General features: G+C 38.6%; 1 protein-coding gene across 5 annotated transcripts in view; it reads right to left on the bottom strand.

Annotated features, from left to right (window-relative positions):
• Positions 1-15,876, bottom strand: part of SH2D4A (SH2 domain containing 4A) — a 118,365-nt gene that overhangs the window by 101,486 nt on the left and 1,003 nt on the right. For 2 of the 5 annotated variants that reach the window (XM_069075763.1, XM_069075765.1), the window contains exons 2-3: positions 9,883-10,205; positions 8,263-8,681 (exon numbers count right to left, since the gene is read on the bottom strand). In XM_069075763.1, the coding sequence (XP_068931864.1) occupies positions 8,263-8,446 (184 nt within the window). In that variant the 5' untranslated portion in view covers positions 8,447-8,681; positions 9,883-10,205. Of the gene's footprint in view, positions 1-8,262; positions 8,682-8,820; positions 8,872-9,882; positions 10,206-15,876 lie in introns of all 5 variants that reach the window. The other 3 variants (XM_069075762.1, XM_069075766.1, XM_069075764.1) reach the window with 2 other exon arrangements.

Below are 15,876 nucleotides of genomic sequence, written 5' to 3'. Positions count from 1 at the left end.
GAAGGAAGGAAGGAAGGAAGGAAGGAAGGAAGGAAGGAAGGAAGGAAACTAAGGCAAACAGGACCAAGTGACTTGCCTAGGGTCACACAGTTAGAAAGTACCTGAGGCTGAATTTGAACTCAGTTCCTCCTGACTTCAGACCCACTGTATCCACTGTGACACCTAGTTGCCCCAGGAACAGCAAATATCAAAGGGTTAGACAGGGATGGTGCTTTGCCTAAAGGTCATTGACATTTATGTCCTTCCTTGACAGCTCCTTCTGAGACCCTTGTCTCTCAGGTATTTTTTTTTATCTAGAAGTTATAAGATCCTCTCAGTCAGAAGTTGTGGGGCCCAGACAAAGAGGGTATCCAGGCTTGCCTTAGAGAAGACACCAATTACCACCATCTGACTTTAAATACCTATGATGTTTGTGTCATTATCAATTTTTTTTATCCTAAGTAGGTTAAACTGAAACCTCGTTTTAAATACTAATTTGAAGATCAAGAGCACAAAAGTAAATTTCATCTCAATACCAGGAGAGGAAATCTGGAAGAGAGAATAGAGTGATGGAGTTCAAGTGAGGAAACCGGGTTTCACATCCTACCTCTGATACTCATTAGTTATGGGGCTGCCAGAAAATCATATAACCCCTCTGTTCTTCAGGCAACCCTAAAGCTTATGAGAGTGAAATGAATTATAGACATGTTACAGTCTGCCTCAGTGTACTCTAATGAAATGGAAGGTCCTTGACATACTGAGTTGCTGAATTACTGGGAATTTTAAGTTGGTGAAACAAGAACTGATGAGGTTTTACTGCATGGAGTTTTAATTAGATTTTGCTCCCTGCATGATGTTTGCTATGTAACGACAGCTCAAGTAAGAACGCCTTCAAGTAGAAGCCATCACCCATCTCTATCATCCTTCAATGCAGTTAAATTAAAAAGATTTTTAATGAATGTAATAGCCATCAACAAAAATAAATAATCTTACAGAGTGAGTAATAAAATTTTATATAGAATCCTTAGCGTTTATCAAAACAGAGACAAATTAACAAGCATACCATGGATTAGCTCTAATACACATTTGTTTTTCCTTTGTGTGTATGCATGTATAATCATATATGTGTGTGTATGTGAAATATTTACTCCTCAACATATATACACACATATGCAAAAAGAAAGTTCAATTATGTTCCTTGTTTAGTCGTTTTTCAGTTGTTTCTGACTCTTCATGACCCTTTTCGGGTATTTCTTGGCAAAGATACTGGACTGGTTTGCCATTTCCTTCTACAGCTCATTTTACAGATGAGAAAGTGAGGCAAACAGGGTTAAGTGACTTGCCCAGGGTCACACAGCTGGTAAGTGTCTCAAGTCTTCCTGACTCCAGGCCTGGAACTCTATTCACTGTGCCACCTACCTGCCCTTAATTTGGCTCAAAAGACTTCAATTCTAAACCTTGCTCTTCCACTTACTCCAACTAAGTGGCAGAGCATGGATCATTGGATCAGGTATCAGGATAGACCTGAGTTTAAATCTGATCTCAGACACTTATTAGCTGTGTGATCCTTGGCAGGTCAGTTACCTTCTCTTTGCCCAGTTTCCTCATCTGTAAAATGAGGATAATAATAACTCCTAACTCCCATGGTTATTGTGAGGATACAATGAGGTCATGTTTGCAAAGTACTTTGTAGAACTTCAAGTGATATATAACTGCTGGCTATTATTATTACTTTGTGATCTCAGACAAGTCACTTCGTTTCTTTGGACCTCAGTTTCCTGTTTTCATAAATTTTGAAGACAGTGATCTAGAATTTCTAGATTACTTTTTAGGTTTCTTCCAGTTCTAAATCTATGATCCTATTATCTTGTTATCATATCTATATTATGTATGTATAGATATGTACATTTGCATAAATATGCTTTTTTTGCTTGGAATCAATGTAAATACAGATTTTGTTTTCATAATCTCCTTTTGAAACATTTTCTATATATCTTTCCATAGTTTTTAATATTTTTCAAATACATCTTTTTTATTAGGAAAAAATATATATACATATTTTTAAAATTGGTTCAAAACTGTGATTTCAAATTATCATACATCTACAATATGGAATGAATACCCTAGAGATTCTCTCTCATTTTATAGATGAGGAAACTGAGGTAAACAGGGTTAAGTGACTTAATCTGGATCACACAGCTAGAAAGAACAGATTTGAACTCATAAGATGAGTCTTCCTAACTCCAGGTCCAGAATTTAATACACTGTGTCCTAATCCAAAGTTATCATTATACAGATGAGGAAACTGAGTTCCAGAGAAGTTAAGCTAGTTGCTGTAGCAGCAAGCACCCTAGCATACCCAGTGTGGCTGCCAACACAGGTTCTTAGATCAGCCTTTCTAAAGGAAAGCAACTCAAAATGGGTTAACAATCTTGCTTTAATCAAACATATATCATTTACCTAATTCAGGGGGAAAAGTCAACACCCTGAACTTCAGAGAATACAAACAAAATACAAACAAGTTACAAGCAGAAGTTACAAACAGAGAAATAGATCAGCAGACAGGCTTCCAACTATCCAATCATTATATCCATACCTAGTCAATTACCAGAGGGGGAAGCACCAACATCTGGGTTTTCAAAGCTGGGAGGCTCAATGTCTGCCCAGAGTCTCATCTGGTCAAATCACACAACTCTTCTCAAAGTGAGCCCCAAAACAAAACCTCACATCAGGGTATATATAGCCTTCTCCTGGCTCAGGAAATGTCAAAACCCTCTTGACCCACTGCCCAGTCACAAAGTATCAAGGTGTGGGAGTTCCTGAAAAACAAGCCTCCCACCACAGGCTCCAGGTGACCACATTCAGCCTATTAGGGGGAAGAGTATATTTTAAAATCAAGGAAGGTTCTCACTTAAGCCTACCCAAGGGGCAGGGAAGATCTTAGATTCCCATTCCCATAACAGTTGCCCAGGGTGACACAGTGAGTAAATTGAAGAACAAAAATTTGAATGTAAGGTCATCTGACTCTAAACTCCAAAACTGAAGCTATAGGTCAAGAGCTAGAAGGTCCCAGACACCATCAAGTCCAACCCAGATGAGGAAACTTGAGACCCAAAGAGGTTAACTGACTTGCCCAATTCAACACTGCTAGTAAAACATCTAAAGTGGGATTTGAACCCTCATCCTCCAGAATATAAGGACATCACTCTACCCACTATACCACTGCTCTGAAGTGTCTTTGCTTGCTAGACACAGACATTACATGACTTGGCCAAAATTATAAAGAGGTGAAATTTAACCATCAACCCACTTGGACTTTTGTCCAATGTACTATAGTTCCCATGAGGAAACTTCCTCTACTAATACTGATAGGCAACTTTCCTGCAACTTTTTAGTCTTGTGGGGGCACAGGAAGGTTAAATGGTTTGGCCAGAGTCACAAAGCCAATACCTGTTGGTGGCAAAACTTGAATGCAGGCATTCTACTTTATGAGGCTGACTTCTATCCACCATATCATGTTGCTAAATTAATATACCATGACTTATTTATATATTCTCCAAACATTGTGGGTATAGTATATTTCCAAGTTTTTGTTTTCTATGACAGAAAAGTAGCTATGAACATTTTTGTATGTTTTGTTGTTTTTCAGTCATATCCTAATCTCCATGACCCCATTTGGGGTTTTCTTGGCACAATACTGGAGTGGTTTGCCATTTCCTTCTTCAGCTTGTTTTATAGATTAAGAAAAGGAGGAAAACAGGGTTAGGCGACTTGCCCAGGATCCCACAATTTAGTAAGTGTCTGAGGCTGGATTTGAACTCATGAAGATGAGTCTTCCTGACTCCAAGCCCAGTGCTCTATCTACTGCACCACCTAGCTGCCCCCATTTTTTGTACATCTAGATGCTTTTTTGCTTTTAAATGATATTTTAGGATAAAATATTATCCGTATAATCACTGCATCAAAGGATAAAAAAATTTATCATAGAATATTGTTCTCCAAAAAGGATCCACCAGTTTAAAGTCTAACCAACAATATATTTGAGGGCTGATTTTTTTCAAAACCATGTTAACCTTTAATTTTATTGTCTTTTGCTATCTTTGCCATTCTACTGGGCATTGAATGGAATTCTAAGTTTGTCTTGGTTTGTATTTCTCATTATGAGGGAATTTGTTATGTAGTTATAAGTAGTTTGTGTTTCCTCCATCAAAAATTATCTGGTCATGTCCTTTGGCATACTCCACTGGGGAACATTACTTTACATATATGTTTATCTGTGTGAGTACATATACACATATATGTGTACACATGCACACACACATATACCCATATATATATAATAACATATATATACCCATATATACACACACATATATACCCTTCATAAATCTTGAATGTCAGACCTTTACCTGATATATTAACTGCAAATATTTCTATCCTCTCCCCATTTTAGTTCTTTGAATTTTAAGGGTATAGCTTACTATTGTACAAAAAAAAATTATCTTTGTATGACCAAACCCATCAGTTTTGGTTTAAATAATTTCTTCCATTTGGGGGATTGATAAATATGTTTTTCCTCTTCATAAAAGAAAAAAATATTTTTCCCCAGTTTTAATTATTGTGGATATCACTGATGCAATTAGTTATTGTGCCACCATTTTTCACCATCTAGTTATCCAACTTTCCCAGCAGCTTTTGTTAAATCGTAATTGCATTCTCCTTTATTTCTAAGCATGGTTTTATCAACAACTAACTTCATATATGAAATGGTGTTGCCTTCAGAAATGAAGACTTAGCTTCAAGTACCACCTTTATAATAATAGCTGTGATACCCTGAGTAAGTAACCTCTCATTGTCCCCAGGAAACTCTCCAGGCCTCAGAATTGCTAAGGAGGGGCCAAGTAGCATGGATGGAGGGAATTTCCCAATTCAGACTTCCCTATACAAATAAACATCTTATTTGCACTGGGTTCTCTATTCTTCTCCATCTATCTATTTCTCTAGTTTTCTCATGGTACCTAATGTTTCAAAAGCTCACATTTATAGAATAACAACAACAAACAATATAACAACTAACACATACAGTGTTTACTATGTGCCAGGTGAAGTGATAAGCACTTCCACAATTATCATCTCATTTGATCCTCACAACAACCCTGGGAGCTACCTCAATAGCTACCCACTATTATTGTCCTCATTTTACAAAAGAGGAAACTGAGGCAAAAAATGTTAAGTGATATGCCCAATGTCATTCAGCTAGGAAGTGCTGGATTTGACCTCAGGTCTTCCTGACTCTGGGTCTGACACTCTAACTGTCCCACTTGGCAAGCACTTGGAGGTTTACAAAGTACAGACAGTGAAATATTATTATTATTCCCATTTTATATATGAAGACATGAGACTTGGAGCAGTTAAGTACCTTGCTCTACAGCATGCAGTTAGTTAACACTGCAGTTTGGAAGTGAACGTAGTTATCCTGACTCCAAAGACTGTGCCTTTTCTGCCATACTATACTGCCTCTAAATCTGGAAGGGTCACTTATTGTGACCCTGGTTTTCTTTTTCATAGTTCTTGATATCTTACTCACCTACTTTTCTATATTAATTCTACTATGGCTTAATTCAATTCTGTGAAAGAATCCACTAAAATTTGGGCTACTATTACACTGAACCTATAAATTAGTTTGGGAAGAATTGATACTTTTACTAAATTTCCTTGACCTAACCATGACCAATGCACATGACTCTCCTTTTTTCAGTTCTTCCTTGATTTCTATTGATATTGTTTTAGTAATAGCTCTTACATGACTTTACAAGTTATTATACTTGTAAATACTTGATGTATTTTATTGTTATTATAAAGTTTTTCTCTCTGGAATAGATTTCTTTTATTCTTGTTTGTGCCTAATAGCAGTGCAGATTATATTTGTGGGTTTATATCATATCCTTCTACCTTATTCAACTTGGCAAATTTGCTAAAATTTAAAGTTTTGCCATTGATTCTGGAAAATTCACTTGTGCAGAAAAAAAAAATTGATTTCCTCATATGCTAGTCTTCTAGGTACTACTTAGAGACAGCATGATGTAGTGGATAAAGAGCTGACTTCAGAGGCAGAAGACCTGTATTCAAGTTCTGCCTTTCATATATACTGACTATATAAACTTGGTTAAATTACTTAACCTCCAGGACCCTGTGTAACTCTCTAAGACTATAAGTTACAAAGCAGGGTGTTAGTAAAGGAAGTATCTTCACTAGGAGTTCCCAATATCAAAGACATCACAGGTTTGGTTAAAATAATAATAAATAACAAAAAACTTAAGCATTATATGAAAAAAGTATTGATTTCCTCAAATCCATTAGCATTTCAATCGACTTTTAAAAAGTATTCTCTGGATATTTTAATTTTTCTGATTTTCAAAAATCAAAGGAAACAATTTTTGAAAACTAGGGAAAAACTTTAAGAATGGCACACTGTATTTTCTTCTGTTCTGTATGTGGGCAGAACAATCAGTAACTCAGTCGATAAAACATTTATTAAATGCCTACACTGTGCTAAATGTTTAGGATACAAAGAAAGTTAAAAGTAATTCCCTGATCTGAAGGAGCTCATGGTTTAATGAAGGAGACAAGTAGACAAAAAACAGAATAAATTTGAAATAATCAACAGAAGTAAGGCACCAGAAATTAGGAAAATTAGGGAAGGCATCCTGTAGAACAGCCAAGTGAAACTGGTAACTGCCGTTCTGAAGTTCTGGGTAATAGTATCAGTTTTTTTTTTTTTTTTACTAAGCTATTTAATAATGAAACAAAACCAGTCTAATCAATAAGATGCCTTCACCAGAGTATCAAGAGAACCATGAGTGTATACACTGAGGGAGATAAGGCACAGAACCTGAACATTAGAATTTTATTTTTAAGACAATATAATTATATTGTTATATGAAGCACCATATAATTGTGAATTCACCTTCCCTACAGTTCAATTCAATAAATAATTAAGTGCCTACTATGTGCTAAGCACAATGCTATGAGCTGGGGATACAAAAAGAAGAAAATGGCAGTCTCTGCCCTTAAGGAACTTACAATCTAATGGGGAAAGGGGGGGAACAACATACCAGTACACATATACCTATATCTATCTATACACACACACACACACACACACACACACACATACACAGAGAAAACAAACTATACACAGGATAAATAGAAAATAATCAAAAGAGGAAAAGCCATGGAATTAAGAGGGCTAGTTAAGGAAGGTTTTCGGTGCACTAGTACAATTCACAAAAATGTTGCCCATGATTTCGGTAATAATGTTCTGTTATTAGATAATTAATATAGATATCAATGACATGATGCTAAGGAGAAGGTAGCATCTGTGTATCATTTTAAAAGTTTTCAATCAGGCCATGCCTTAGGCAAAGCTAGAGCTCTAACATGTTCAGAAGCTTGCCCTGTTTTGTGGCCAGCTGGGACTCAAAACTTCTCCAATTTAAGACTTTGGTAAAGCTTGAAATCCACAGAGAGAGAGTGGTTTAGTGAAAAGGAAGAAAAAGAAAGGGGCTATATTCAAATCCTAACCCGACTACTCCATATGTGACCTCAGACAAGTCATTTAGCTCCCTTAATACCCTGGTTTTCTCATCTGTAACTAGATTACCTTTGAGGTTCCTTCCAGATCTGTGATCAAATGACCCAGTTGCCTGAAGTTCCCCTCAATTCACAGAGGAAATAGATCAGGTGAATTAGTTAATGGGGAAGTCTCAGTGACTTAATGTATACCAACCCCTACCCCAAGTTTCTTCATTTTAGAAAAGAACCTCAGGGAAAGGTTATGTGTTAGGACAAATATATTCCTCCTATGGTGCTCTATGATCTAAGAAATTGTAGCATTTCAAGGAGCAGAGGAGAGAGATTTTGGCAACATCTTCACTATGCCCACTTTGCCTGGCACATCCTTCAGGCTCCAGAGTATTCAGACCTATGCATAAAATCAGTCCTGGTTTCAAGAATCATCTGCTCCAAGGTGAATAACGATAAGCACTATTTTGTGTGTACATGTATGTATGTGAATATAAAAGACTAGTCTATAAATTACACTATTAAAGACCAGTTCACATCACGTAATTTGTAACCCAACTGGAAATAGCTCCTGGCATGCCCAAGACGATGTGATCCTGACTAGTCTAAGATTTAAAAACAAGTCAAGTGCGCTTTCCCACTGAGGCACTCATAGACCAGACTTTGCCTCCCAACAAGGAGAGCCAGGAGTAAGCTTACCTTTTTGGGGACTGGATTTCCCTGGTGATCCCGTCTCTTTTTTTTCCAAGGCTGTTTCTCTCTCTTTCCACCTGCGGATCTGCTCCTCCCTCATCTTGAAGAACAGGATTTGCTTCTGCTCTTCGCTGAGCTCAGCCAGCAGTTCAGGATCGATGTACATGTCTGACAGTATCTGCTTCAGCATGACTGCTGCTCCTGGAGGCTCCTACGCTTGTGGCAAAGAGTCTTTGAGAATGGCCTCCAGACTTGGTCTCTTCCTAAGCAGGTATTTGTGGAACGCCCCAAAGCTTGCACGTGAGACAGACAGACACATACGCTGGGGCACCAGCAATGCAGGTATGCCCTGAGTCAGGGAAGCTGGTCTCTGCAGCTAGGCACCATCCACTTGTTCAATGTGTCTGTCATTCGAACTGCAAAACCTAGCCAAAAAGAAGGCAGGCCACTTAAACCCCATTATTATAATTTACGCAAGTCACATAAACAGGTTAGGAAAGAACATAAGGCTTGGGGGACTACAGGGAAAAGAAAGCTGAGGCAAGTTTGGAGAGTTAGTGTTACCTTTATCCTTCTGATTTCCAGAGATACTGCATCAAAGAAACTCACTCATACCTGTTGATCCCAGGAAAACATTAAAAAAAAAAATTTAAACAGAGGTGTGGCTTACTCTTTACTGAGTAAACATTCAGAGCTAAACCAGTCAAGTATCTGGCTGACTCATAAAGAAAAAAGTTAGAGGAAGAAAGTAGAACAGGCTAAGTTCCAAATGATTTATTTAAAAAACAACTAAAAGTTCTGTAGTTCCACTAAAGCTTATCTCTTTCAAGTTATTCCCAAGGTTGATCTGTCTTAATCCTTATAAAGAAAATTGAATTTGTAAGAAGCAATTTTTATTCCTTAGGTGTGATACTAAATAACAAACATGTTAATATTTTATTTATGGAAGGAATGGTTAAATTTCCACACTGACCCACTGAAGTGAAGAAAACATCACAGGTGTTAGGGGAAATATTTCCATTATTTTATTTTTGTTTTCAAAAGATTTGGCAATTACAAAGTTTAATTCATGCTGAGTCACTCTTTCACACCTATTTACACAGTCATCTGGAGTTCAGATTTACTATAAGTTAATGAGCAGACATGACGGTGAGTTTTTTGTTTTGTTTTGTTTTTTTGCTTTTTGGAGAGGGGAAGGTAGGACAATTGGGGTTAAATGACTGGCCCAAGGTCAAACGGCTAGTTTTTGTGTTGTGTCTGAGGCCACACTTGAACTCAGGTCCTCCTGACTCCAGGGCTGGCTCTATTCACTTCGCCACCTAGCCTCCCCAGAGGGTGAGCCTTTTTAAAAGTTTACACCTTTGATTATCATTTTAGGGGAATGCCTCCAAATATCCTATTTCTCTAGGTTTTTTTTTTTTACTTTTTAGATTAAGTTTTTCTAATGTTACTTTTTATTTTTATATCACCTGCATTTCTTCCTCTCTCCTCCCATTTCCTTACAGAGTCACCCCTTATAACAAAGAATTCAAAAAGCAAAATAGAAAAAAAAATCAGCAAAGTCAGTTATTATATTGGAAAAAGTCTGAGGTCACATGCAATGTTCCATACCCAGTGCTCACTGACCTGTAGAGATGGACCTCCATCTTTGGAGGGGGGGAGGGTGTGATCTTTCCATATCTCTTCTCTGTGGCTGAGCTCTAACACTATAGTTTTACAACATTCCAACATTTACAACATTTTGTTGCTGCTCTTTTCATTTACATTTTTAAAGTCATTGTGTATATTGCTTTTATGGATCTACTTCAACTTTGTATCTGTTCATATGTCTTTCCATGTTCCTCTGTATCAGCCTGTTTGTTATTTCTTAAGGCAGAGTAAAATTCATATGCTACAATTTGTTTAGCTAGTCTCCAAATGATGGGCATCTGGTTTGTTCCAGTTCTTTTCTATAAACAAACAAACAAACAAATAAACAAACAAATAAATGAATGAATGAATGAATAAATAAATAAATAAATAAACTGCCGTCTTGTAAATATTTGGTTATATATGGAGTCTTCAAAAAAAAAGAAGTACTCCTTGGGAGTATGTGACCAGCAGTGGAATAGTTGGGTCAAAAGGTATAAATGTTAGCCACTTTATTTGTTTGATTCTAAATTGCTTTCCAGAATGGTTGTACCAATCTACAGCTCCATCAGCAATGTATCAGTATCCCTCTTTCCACAACCCTTCTGACACTATCCTGCATCTTAGGCATCTTTGCCAGTTTGCTGGGTGTAAGGTGAAATTCCTATGTTATTTTGATTTATATTTCTCTTATTAGTTATTTGGAACATTCTATCAAATGTCTCTTAGATAGTTGCTCACAATTCTTCCTTTGAAAAACATTTGTTTATATTTTTGACCACTTTTCTATAAGCGATTCATGGAACTTTCTAACCAAATTTAACAACAGGCTTGTATAAGCCATATTGGATGCCAAAGTTCTCTGTATATTACTACAGCATTTTCTGTTTTAAAAAAATTTTGATACTTTTTTATATTAAGGTCACTTCCTAATGACTTTCCATCCCCAAGAATATTTCTTTGCAACAAAAAAATAAAATTAAGCAAAACAAATCAAGCTATTGCCCATGTGTATCTAACAACATATGTGTCATCCACCACCTTATACCACCTATAGTCTATCACTTCTCAGCAGAGATGATGGGAGGCATGCTTTACCACAATTCCTCTCAAGTCATAACTGGTGCATGGATCAGAGTCCTGCTGTCCTTTAGCCTAGGAAACATTTATTCTTGAAAACTATCAGGATATAGGGAAGCCCCTCCTCAAGATATACTTTACAGGTTATTTGCAATATAGAAAATCTCCTTCAAGAAACTTACTAGCTGTGTGACCCTGAGCAAATCACTGAATCTCTGGGAGCCTCAGTTTCCTCATTTGTAAAATGAAAATAACTCCCAGAATTGTTTTGAGGATCAAATGAGATAATATTGTAAAGTGTTTTGCAAAAATTAAAGTAATATATAAAGTTAGTTGTCATCATCTCATCACCCCACAGGCAAAAAAGTCTCATTGACTGCAATATATTCAACAGACAACATGGTAGACTGAAAAGAAAGCTGGATGTGGAATCAGTGGCCCTGGGTTTGAATGTTACCTCTGTCACTACTAGCTGTGTAATGTTATACTACTAGCTGTGTAGCACCTCTGCCAAATACCGTGTTTCCCCGATAATAAGACTTATCCCGAAAATAAGCCCTCCCCTTACTGTGTAAGATTCCTCTAAAATAAGCCCTCCCCCGAAAATAAGCCCTATTGAGATTGCTACTGTAGTGAAGGTGATCCCCTGCGCTACACGCTACATTACGGTACCCTCTGTATGCACCGTCACCCCGCCCCCGTGAAACGCACGCCGCGCTCCGAGCTGCATCCAATCAGAGCTGCAGCAGTGAGCGCGTCATCCTGTTCTTCCCCAGTGATTTGCTTGCTGGTGCCATTGAGAGCAGTGCCGCGGAGGAGAGCTGAGGCAGGACAACATAAGCCCTCCCCTGAAAATAAGCCCTCTGGTGTTTTTCTTTCCAAAAAATTTAATAAGACAGTGTCTTATTATCGGGGAAACACGGTAGTAGATGTGTGACCTTAAGCAAGTCATTTAACTTCTACAAGTCTCAGTTTCCTCATCTGTAAAGTTATGTGGTTGAATACAATGGCCTCTAAGATCCTTTAATGTTCTAAAAGTGTGATCCTATAACAAGTATCTTGTGCTAGAAGCATGTAGAGAAAAGCAGTGAAAATTTCAGTAGGGCATCCATACTTTCTGCTTCACCCCACATGCACACATACAGTCAGAAAAATACAGTCATTTATTACAGTCACTTATCTGAACCTTCCTTTTCCTCTCCAATTCTACAGATTTCTAAATTCCCTTGTCCCAGTTTCAATTATCTTCTACTTTACTCATTCATTTGTTCACTCATTCATTTAACATTGATTAACCTTGGTGCTGGGAGAGACTGAAAGATAATTAAGATTGGGATTCTGTTTCTTACATCAACTCCTTCCATTCAAATTTGATCTATCCAAATAATTTTCCTTTTAGGTTTTTTTTTTTTGGGGGGGGGGAAGGGGAATCTGAGTCTATGGTTTTTGTCTATATAGGGAACTCTTTTGCCTGAGATCCATCCACCAATGCAGATATCTTTTTAAATACTATAATATTAACACCATGGGCTTACACATTTCTCCCAGGGATCTCAAAAGACACATTTGTTCTTGTAACTGTTTTATGAATAACGCTCATTAAACAAATGATTCACTAAATGACCCTAGATAAATTACTTGAATTCTTGGTGTCTTAGTTTCTCCACTTATTAATAAAATGTAATCTCTATCTTTTCCATAAGACATGAGACAATCAGGAGAGAACAATTAGATGATTTTTAAAATACCTTCACACACTAGCTATGTGACCTTAGACAAGTCACTTAACAGGCCCTCTGTTTCCTCAAAGGTCAAATGAGGGCATTTATTAAATGCCTCCTGTGATAGGGACTGGGGGAGGTAGGCTCTGTAAATTGGAAAAGGTAGCATGGAGTAAGACAAAGAATACTGCCTCTGATTCTACCTGCCTGTATGACCTCAAACGGAACGATTATAAATTTAAAAATACTTTTAAAAGTATTATTTAAAAATTATAAATTAAAAAATACTTTTAAAATATCACTAGCTGTGTCCACAGACGTGTCATTTTTTTTTTTTAAAGCAATCGGGGTTAAGTAACTTGCTCAAGGTTACACGGCCAGTTATTTCTGGGTGTGGTGCTCAGTATCTGAGCCCAGATTCGATCTCCAGGTCTTCTCAACACTGGAGCCGGTGCTCTTACTCGCTGTGCTACCTGGCCGCCCCACAGACGTGTCATTTTAAAAAAGTCTTTCAAGATTTTAGGCAGCATGGAGTGATAGAATGCTGGGCCTGTAAGCTGGAAGACTCATTGTTCTGAGTTCAAATCCAGCCTCAGACATTGACTAGCTGTTTGACCCTGGGCAAGTCACTTCACCCTGTTTGGCTCAGTTTCCTCATCTATAAAGTGAGATGGAGAAGGAAATGGCAAACCACTCCAGTATCTTTGCCAAGAAAATCCTAAATGGGGTCACAAAGAGTTAGATGAGACTGAAAAACTACTGAACAACAACAGCAAAATTCTAGGTTTCATTAAACTAAGTGATTTCCAAGTTCCCTTCCTACTCTAAAATTCTGGGATGCTATGAAATAACTGAAGAATGACATTTAACTTATATAGTATATACCAAATATGCCAAAGGTGAGAAGATGTAGTGGTAATGGGAATTTGCTGTGAATATTGCCTTGGCGCTACAGGAGTGAAGCTTAAACATAAGGAAACAGACCTGTGCTTAACATGGGTTTTCCCCATTCTGATTTCCTGACCCACTGAAGTACTCTGCCAAGGCTTCCAGTAAGGGAGTTGGAAGGTGACCCTGGCCTTGGAATGCCAGTCATGTAGTTTAAGCTTTGGAAGATCATAGCAAGGTAGAAACACTTCCAGTATAGCCAGCTGAGGCCCTTGTGTCTGTAACCTGACCATCCTAAACCAAGTGTCTTCTCTTGGCCATGGCAATTCATAAAGAAAGTAGATTACCCATACTCAGGAACTCACAGGTCTTTTCAAGGATTAGTGTCAATTCATAGACCAGGAACCAAATCAAAGCAGATAAAGGCATTAATTCAAACCTTCCCACTCACCCCCACCCCTTTTCTGTCTTTTTCAGGATTTTAATTTCTTGTTATTCTGCTTTTGACAGATGCCCGCAAATATTTCCATATGCAAGAAATAAGGGCAGTACCTGAAACTGCATGTCTATTACATACAACTTGTTTGCTCCCTTCTTCCCTCTTTCTTCTTTTTGGCCTTGTTTTTTTTAATTTTTTTTTTAATTTATGGAATAAAACAAGAATTTTCATAATAGTACAATAAAAGATGATCGCACGTGAAACTGCAAATGTACTATGCACAACTTGCTATTCCTTTCAAATATACAACAAAATTATAATGTAAATTTGGTTTTTTCCCTTTTTTTCCTCCCCCTACCCATGGCTACCATTAGACATAAAAAGGTGTATGTATGTATGTATATATGCATATATACATAAACATACATACATGTGTACACACATATAATTATTTTATACATACTTCTATTTGTCAATTCTTTCTCTGGATGCAGATGGTGCCTTTCTTCATATGTCCTTTATAACACACCCCTTTCTAATGCAAGTTTTCACCTGTAACACTGAGAACCCAGGTAGCTACCAATTTGGCTGTTGTGGGGGAAAGTACAAACTTTAAATCAAGGTACTCCAGTTTATGGATGGGCAGTCATCAAAGGACTTAGAAAGACCTGGGTTCAGCTTCCTACTCTGGCACCTACTGGTTGCATGTATCCTGGTTAAGACATATAACCTCTCAGTGCAAGCCTCTAGGACAAGCAGGCTCTTCGTGGGCACATCTGATGGGTGACCTCGACATTAGGAAAGGCCTCACACTGCCTGCCTGGGGCCACTGGCTTTGCTGGGTATTCCGCCCACCATGCTGGCTACTAAGAGACTTGGCCCCAGGCCTGAGAACACCACCCACGACCTGCCGGCCCAGTCTGCCAGCCACCCATCAACAAGCACAAGTTCTCTGTCCCCTGAGCCTCCCACGCTAGGCTGCTGAGCTCCCGGGCATACTCGGTGCCAAAACACTGGGGCACAGGAAAGGACTGGCCTTTGTGTTTTTCAAGCGTGTCCAGTTTGGAGCCCTCTCTAAAAGCAATCCGAAAGGCACCAGGGAAAGTGCAGGAAGTGCCCGTGTTAAAGAATCTAGAGTGGGGCGGCCAGGTAGCACAGTGAGTAAGAGCACCGGCTCCACAGTCGGGATGACCTGGGATCGAATCCGGGCTCAGGCACTTAGCACCCACCCAGAAACACCTGGCCGTGTAACCTTGAGCAAGTTACTTAACCCCAATTGATAAAAAAAAAAAAAAAGAATTTAGAGAAGGAAAAGATCTTTAGAGACTATCTAGTCCTAAACCCTCATTTTACAGATGAAGAAAACTGAGGTCCTCCAGAGAGGAAAAGGCATTTGTTCAACTTCAAACAAGTGATAAATTGGTGCTTACCACCCGGCAGAATTCGAACCCATAACCCATGTCCCCAGTTCTGTGAACCCATAACCCAGCTCCCCAGTTCTATAAACCCATCACGCAGCTTGCACAGAGTAGGACTCCGGGTGTGCACTTATGCCCGCCTAGGGGGTGAAGTAGGTGAGATATTGTGCCTAACAAGTGAATGAATGTATGCGCGTTCCCGTGAGCCACAGGAGTATTTGTGCCTTCGTGCACCTCTGGGCTCCAGCATGTCCAGGTGCCTGGCCCCAGGATGGGTGTCCAGGCTGCTTCTCTCTGCTCCAGCCCAGTGATTTTCTGACACCACAAGTTCTCTCCCACTTCTCTTGGGAATGGTTGGGCCAGCTTGGAGAAGCGCTGGCATCCGGCTCGTGAGCATGCACACACACACACACACACACACACACACACACACACACACACACAC

This window comes from Petaurus breviceps, unplaced genomic scaffold (assembly GCF_028583685.1).
Source record: "Petaurus breviceps papuanus isolate PSGF00001 unplaced genomic scaffold, PetGlider_PUasm1.0 90919, whole genome shotgun sequence".
In the NCBI taxonomy this organism is placed as follows: domain Eukaryota; kingdom Metazoa; phylum Chordata; class Mammalia; order Diprotodontia; family Petauridae; genus Petaurus; species Petaurus breviceps.
This window is presented reverse-complemented; position numbering and strand designations above follow the sequence as displayed.